This window comes from Montipora foliosa, chromosome 12 (assembly GCF_036669935.1).
Source record: "Montipora foliosa isolate CH-2021 chromosome 12, ASM3666993v2, whole genome shotgun sequence".
Taxonomy (NCBI): domain Eukaryota; kingdom Metazoa; phylum Cnidaria; class Anthozoa; order Scleractinia; family Acroporidae; genus Montipora; species Montipora foliosa.
Genome location: NC_090880.1, coordinates 4271253 through 4278752, shown reverse-complemented (window position 1 = coordinate 4278752; position 7500 = coordinate 4271253). Strand labels below are relative to the sequence as shown.

The 7500-nt window shown below is 36.8% G+C and overlaps 1 protein-coding gene across 2 annotated transcripts in view; it reads left to right on the top strand.

The window, feature by feature from the left end:
- The first annotated feature begins 1142 nt into the window (after positions 1-1142).
- Positions 1143-7500, top strand: part of LOC137979697 (fasciculation and elongation protein zeta-2-like) — a 16191-nt gene continuing 9833 nt past the window's right edge. For both annotated transcript variants that reach the window (XM_068827016.1, XM_068827015.1), the window contains exons 1-3: positions 1143-1378; positions 1486-1603; positions 6122-6407. In XM_068827016.1, the coding sequence (XP_068683117.1) occupies positions 1149-1378; positions 1486-1603; positions 6122-6407 (634 nt within the window). In that variant the 5' untranslated portion in view covers positions 1143-1148. The remainder of the gene's footprint in view (positions 1379-1485; positions 1604-6121; positions 6408-7500) is intronic.

Below are 7500 nucleotides of genomic sequence, written 5' to 3'. Positions count from 1 at the left end.
GTTACAACATACATCATCAAAAGTGATTATTATTCAGTTACAGATAAATTTAAATTCGAAAATACAACTGTACGGACTGGGAACTAACGAAATTGATTGACATAAAACGACAAGAAATATGCTAATGATAGATGCTGGTAAAGAAAACGCCAGCTCACAAGGGCAAATTCTTTTGTTAGTTTTAACACAGTTCCTCCCAATTCAGATCCTGGATAGTTTGTGGAAGTTGAACACACTGGAATAATCACGAAACACCGTAAGAAACATAACCTAGCACTATCAAATGACGTTTTTGCGGCTGTCGCCGCCTTAGATCTTAAGGTCCCCAGTGTCAGTTTGGGGGCCGAAACTGGTTTGAAGAGAAAATCTGACCTGACTTTCCGCATGGAACTGAGGCTCCGGGCTCCCGCCACTAGAGGTATCTTCTTTCAGTCCCAGGTCATAGCCTCCAACTCGCGTAGCACCCTCTCGGACCTTTGAAAAAAATTCCCCTGGCACCCAAGGTAAGTTGTCATCATTGTGTAAATTAATTATTATGGGTGCTTTCGATTGACTGTATTCCGTAATAGGAATACAAGTAATAGAAGTTAGAAATCCTTCGTTTTACAGAGATTCACATTAAAATTGTCAAAGACCTGCTAACGTATCTTTATTATCCTTGTTGCTTCAAAACGCCAGGCATGACGTTTTAAATCATCACTCCAAGTATTCTTATCCCGGAATAGGGTCAATCGAACGCACTCTTTATACGGTGAAGTGACTGATGATATAAGTCAGATCATTTCACAGGAGTGTTTCTAATGTGGATCCTTGTGGGCATCTCCCGCTTGTTCACCAGTGGTTCCAGACATAATTGGCTGTATCAAACAAATAAATAGGTACGCGTTGTCATTGAATCCGGAGGAGTTCAAAAAGATTAAGAAAATCTTAAAGAAAGAGATTGGGCGCTGCGTTTGAGGCAAACAACAAATTTAGAGTGAAACTTGCGTTTTGCCAAAATCAAACAGAGAGAGACGAGTCAGATAAGGGGATTTTCCTGCGTTTATGACAAGAAACAGGCAGCCATTAAATCTTCATGACCTATGCACGCAATGCACACCTCAAGGCATACGACCCAGTCACACACGGCTGGAATTTGAAAACACAATATGGCGGGTAGCGAGGACAGAAACCCGCCGGATGAGGACAATGAATGGACGGATTTCAGCTGCAATAGTTCAAAATCAGATACTTTCGACAGCTTGTCTTCTGGCCTGAGATCTCTTGATCCTATTTCTGTGATCACTACTTTAATCGCATGTTTTCCTCAACAATCAAACTCAACTCTTTCCGACAGAAGTCTAGATGAGGAGTCGAGCAAGTCTGTCGCAGACAACAGGTAAGAAATGTCACTTCCATTGATTCCAGTGTAAAATCAAAACTTGTTAATGATAAATAAAGCCCAGAATTCAAATACTTTGATTTTCTCTTTGCCTTCGTTAACAGAATTTTAGACCGTGTGGATCCCTCCCTAGAAATTTATGGCGATCCTCTGTTCTGGCGAGGTTCAAAATCAGAAGAGAAATATTTCTCTGCGTTAAGATTATCACCATATGATTGTCAAGTAAGTAAGTTTAACGGATTGTCACGTCCGTTCCACAAATGTCCACTTTTTCCCAGACCTACGCTTTATGTACACTCGTTCAGTAAATGGTCATGGCTTGGAGCCTGAGCTGAATTAATTATTATCCTCAACTCACAATACTTTGAGATTTTCAATTCATAAGATTTTCATTTTTTAGTGCCATGTTTGTGCTGCCTTGTCCAGAGAATAAGGAAATGAAAATTTAATGACTTTCCATTTCCTGATGTCAGGACAAGGCAGTACAGTAAATTAAAGCAGCGATTCTATTAAGCAAACAAAATTCACACTTTTTGTTGAAGTTGCAGATAAGAGAGTGACCTCGGTTTTCCAGCAATGTAGCAGCTCTGGTAGCCTGCCATAGTTTGGTTCTGTAAGCAGTTTCTATTTGTTTTTTAGTCTAAGTCATTCTTTTGATAGTTGAAACAATGACTTAGACTAAATAACACTAGTGTTATTGTTTAGTCTTTTATTTTTGGTTTGGGTATGTAACCAATCACACAATAGGTTATGAGAGCTGCTAGATGACTCTACTTTTCTTGTAGGGGGTACTGCCATATATGGGCTATATAGGTATGTGCCGCTGTGAAGGGTATGGTTTTGAAGCGGTTTTCTCTAGCATAGGGTATATAAATCAGAGCGTTTGGGTCTAGAATAGGGTATCATTTTTCATGAAACTAACCAGTCGCTTGAAGATTTAGAAATTCTCGCTAAAAAAAAAAATCGAGTCGGCAAAGTTTAAGTTTACGTAACTCAGCCTCAACAGTGTCAATAAATGGCTATCATGAAACACTTCTGGATATTATTACCTGTCAAGTATCGATATTTAGACGGAAATCGGTGGGAGTTTACTCTAGTATAGGGTAGCAAAGTTCAGCTGAACTAGCTCTGGTATAGGCTAAGGGTTCCAGGGTCCCAGCGGCACATCCCCACCCAGAAGAGCAGAGATCTCTTTTCTCTTTGCGTTTGCTGGGCTGATGAATACGGGAAAAGAGGCCTCTGCCATGGGTTGAAACTCACTTTGTTGAGCGTGTGCAGTGGTTACTTAGTGACAGCATCCTCATGTAATACTTCATGTTGTGTGGGCTCACTTAACAACAGCGGAATTACTGTCGAGCGGTTTTCAAATGATTGTCGTAAAACCAAAACCAAAGTAATTACTTTGGCCAATCAAAAAGGACAGAGACAATCCAGTAAACCAATCAAAGTTCGAAGTAATTACACGTAGCCGACACAAAGCGCGGGAAAACGTGCACGTGCGAGCCCGATTGGTTTTGGTCTCACTTCTGATTGGTTGAAAAAATGGCGCGAGAACTTTGAACCAATCACTGAGTGAAGTAATACAAAACCAAAGTAATCCACTAATTACTTTTGACACTCAATTGAAAACCGCTCGAAAGGAATGCACGAGACCCAGTGGGCTCAATTTACAGTCGGCAAAAATATCATGGGGTATGCGGTTTGAAAAGTGCCATCCAGGGTTGTGGACAGCGGTTGGGTTAAAGTGAGTGTCGACCCATGGCAGGTCTCTCTTCCTGTACTCATCACTGCAGCGAATGCAAAAGAAAAGAGATCTCTGCTAGCAGGGAATATTTGAAGAACAGTAATCATTATACTGTATGTTTTGTAGTAGTGGGAGAGAAACTCTGGTCTGACTTGCTTCTTGCAGTGCAAGTAAACTTGCCTTAACTGGCCAAGAGCTCACCATTTTGTGAAAAGTAGACTCTTGGGTTAAAGAAGTGCTCTCGTCGCTTTTATAATATTATCTTTTAAGATAGGCCTTTTGCAGCACTTATTCGTAACATAGGTTCACCTGGCAGGTAGCTGGTATCCTTATTATTTTCATTGTTATTAGTATTATTGTTAAGAATTTGAGGATAAAAGAAAACTACATTTCGGCATTCTCATGACACCATTTGCAAGTTCAAAATGATAATGGTTAACATCTTTCATAATTAATTAAGCAGTGCCACTCAAATGGTTTGTCATGGATTGAATGCAATTAGACGTTGAGAATTGGTGACAAGTATCTAATAACATTTCATTTACTAGTTAAACAGTCGACCTTATTGTGGCACTTCTTAAGGATGGAAAACCATCCTTCCATGTCCAGTCAGATTCAATCTGCTCCAAACCATTTATGTGACACTTCTTAATTATTAATTAATGTTAACCGTTTCTGACAGTTTTATTCTCATCATTTTGAACTTGAAAATACTGTAGTGAGGACTCCGAAACGTCGTTCACTTTCATAGTTAATTTTTTTGTGCTTGTGTATTACAGAACCTTTGTTTATTGCTATTATTGTTATTATTATTATTATCATTATCATTATTATTATTATTATTATTATTGTTATTATTATTATTATTATTATTATTATCATTATTATTATTATTATTATTATAGATTAGCACAAGCCATTCATATACAGCAAATAAGTCAAAAGTTATGCTAGAATCTAACCAGTGAAGGTTATATTATATCCAGATCAAATAAAATATGCTGTGATTGATTTAGTTTGAGGCAGTTGAGGTTTCCCAATACTCTACTTACCTAAACATTCCTTGTATAAATTCTGCACATTTCAAAGATAATCATGACTAGACTTTTCCTCTTTGGTTATGGTGGATGTTGTCTTGCAGTTGCTACCAATGCCTTTTGAATAAAGTGCTTAAATATGCAGGTTAAAAAAAAGTTAAACAAATTTCACATGATTGATAAAAATTAATGTTTCCCGAAGAGCCTAGCAAGTATTGGTACTTAAGTTAAGCAGCTATAGAAATTGAAGACCTGGGCCCTCTTGTTCAAAGCCCATTAAAACTAATCCTGGATTACTGGAAACATAAAGTGCAGTTCATTTTCTGATCAAAAACGTTTTCACAAGATTGTTAGTCTTCAATTTTGACTAAGATGTTTGCTTTCTTTCAGTGAAGAATAGACCATTTTACAGTTATGTGTTCAGTCACCAGACATTTGAATTAAGGCAAGGCTGGAGTTGACCTTTCTTTGATACAAACTTCGTTGCTTTTCTTATGTAAATCATGTTGTTGTAATGCTAATAATATGCATGAAAAAATTACTCGATTCTGATTGGCTAAGAGCAGTGCAGTTCAGGTGTTACACCAGTGCAAAAAAGTGTTAATACCAGACTGAGTGCAAATTACACATCAAAATTCTGGATTATGATAAGCTAATGAACAATAGGGTTTGGTCAGAACCAATCAATCTTTTGTTTTCAAATCAAGTGCGCACCCTTGATTGCCCAATTTATGGTGCCATTTTTCCCTGATTGCGTGATATGTTTGCGTTATTTCTACTGAACCATCTCAAATTTTTACATGTATATTATTAATAAGTAATTGCATGATTTTTCTCATGCAATTGCGAATAAATAAGCACTTGTAAATGTTTTCAAAGACTACAAATTGCACTTGAATGGTTGTCTTTGAAAAAATGTCCTCATGCTCATTATTCCAAATTGCTTTTGAAATCGTGTGATTACCTATACTAACGAGTTTCTACATGTATTTACACAAGAAAAGCAGTGAGGTTTGTATCAAAATAAGGTTAACTCCAGCCTCGCTTTTATTCAAAGGCCTGGTAACTAAGCACAGAACTGTAAAATGGTCTATTACAGGGTAAAGGTTTTTTTGCTTACATGAAAAAGGTCAAACCTGGGTTCGTACAAGTTTTAATCATGGATTAGTATTAATTAGCTTTTGATTGACTAGGCCTTGGTAAATGAAAAGAGCTCTCATGGCCTTTAACAGACTTTTGAAGATTTCAAAAGATCGTCAAAGGTCCTGTGAGTTTTTCATTAGGAAATCCTATCGACCATTATTATTATTATTTTTCTCTTGCCACTGGTACAATGTATGTAGCACAGTAACATATTAATTATGTCAGATGAGTTTAAAGTGGTACTACGACCAAAAAAAAATTCTTTTTTTTCTTTGGATTTCAAAACTATGTTAACTAAACACTAACTGACCCAAGTTTTAAGTTCTGATTTTAAAAAGACACCTGTTTATTTTAACTGGAATTTTCTTATTTATTGGTCCGCCATTACTAACTTTAAAATCTTGAGAGAGCTGGGTCGAGGAGAAAATGACGTCAAAGACTGACTAGTTTAAGAATGCAATGCGTGTGTACGCGGCCAAATTAATATGCAGCACGGGAGTTTCGGGCTTTCAGACTTTTAAACCCGTGTTTTGCATATGTAATAAATTGCGTTTACATGCTGAAATTTTAAGCTAGTGAGTAAATGACGTCATTTTCTCTAGATCCAACCCTCTGAGGTCCAATCGGCCACTTATGAATGTGAGTAATGGCGGACCGTGAAATCCAAAACTTACACTCAAAATAAACAGCCTTTGGATAAAACTCAAAGCTCAAAATTTTGCCAGTTAGGTGGTAAGCAAACACGCTTTCAAAATCTGAAGAAAAAAAGGTAATGATTTTTTGATCATAGTACCACTTTAATTTATTTCTCTACAGAATCAACCTCCTTCTTGGACGCTCAAAGAAGACACGCTATTTGCCTCAACAAGAACTTTTGACTTTCACAAATTTGCGGAAAACTTTAGAACAAATTCAACATCACAACAATGGAACACTAAAAATTCAAATGGACTTGCAGGGGATGTTGTGTTATCAAAATCTCCTGATCCTCTCTCGCCTAGTACTGATTCTGACAGTGAGAATGAAGATGAAATTTTTCTTGTATTCAGAGGAAAACCAAACAGTCGGGTGTCAAGTTTTGATGAGTGCCAGGCTGCGTCAGGTAGGATTCTTAAACAACTAATATTATACAGCTGTACTTATCAGGTGGTGAGTGGATATTATATCCCAAAAGGAGGTCACAGTATGATGGTCCAGTCCTAGCAGCAATCCCTGTAGAACTCCTGATAATATTACTTCCTTTATTGATATGTTTTTAACACCAATTTGCATTGTTTGTTGTCGACTCAGCAAACCAATAATTTGTTACCTGCATACGCCATAGTGATCCAATTTTTGCAATAATATTACGTGATCTACAGTTTCAAAAGCTTTGTTTAAATCAAGAAATATGCCACATGAATACATCCTTCTGTCCATATTGTGAATCACCAAGTATATTATTTTTCTCAAGAAATTATTAAATTTAAGCCAATGATACATCATTTTTTTGAAAGATTATGCAGTTAAATACAGAAAGAAGTGAAAGGATCATATGGATCATCATTTTTATTTATAATAAAGTTTCAATAATTTATTATGTGCACTCTGAATGGTTTAAAAAACAGCGTCCTTTACAGATGTACAGCTGAAGCCACTCGTAGGAATTGGAAAATAAGGTTTTCAGAAGTTTTAACTGAATGCATGCGGAAATTCAGAAATCGTTTTTATTTTAAAACAAATAAAGAAGCCTTGACTGTGACTTGTTCTGTTGTAAAGCACTTAGGAAGTGGACAGAGCACTCAAGAAGTAGGGAAAACACGCGACTACGTCTCGTGTTTCCCCTACACTTCTTTTGTGCTCTATCTGCTTCCTGAATGCTAAATACAACAGAACAGATCACAGTCGAGGCTTCTTTATTTGTTAAATACTGGAATTCTTTTAGCAAGTTTCAACTTACCGGTAGTTGGATAAATTCCATGTTCAAAGTGATTTATTTAGAAAGGTTGGCTAATGATGTTCTTAGCTAACCCTAACCCTACAGAAAGTATCCTAAACATTTGTAAAAGCTAACCTTAGGCCTAAAAACTTTTGTTTAGGCCTAAGGTTAGCTTTTATGAATGTTTAGGATACTTTCTGTATTGGTAAATCAATGACCTGTGACCTGTGCTTTGTACCTTCCACAGATTTTACTCTGTCTAACGCCAGACGATTTT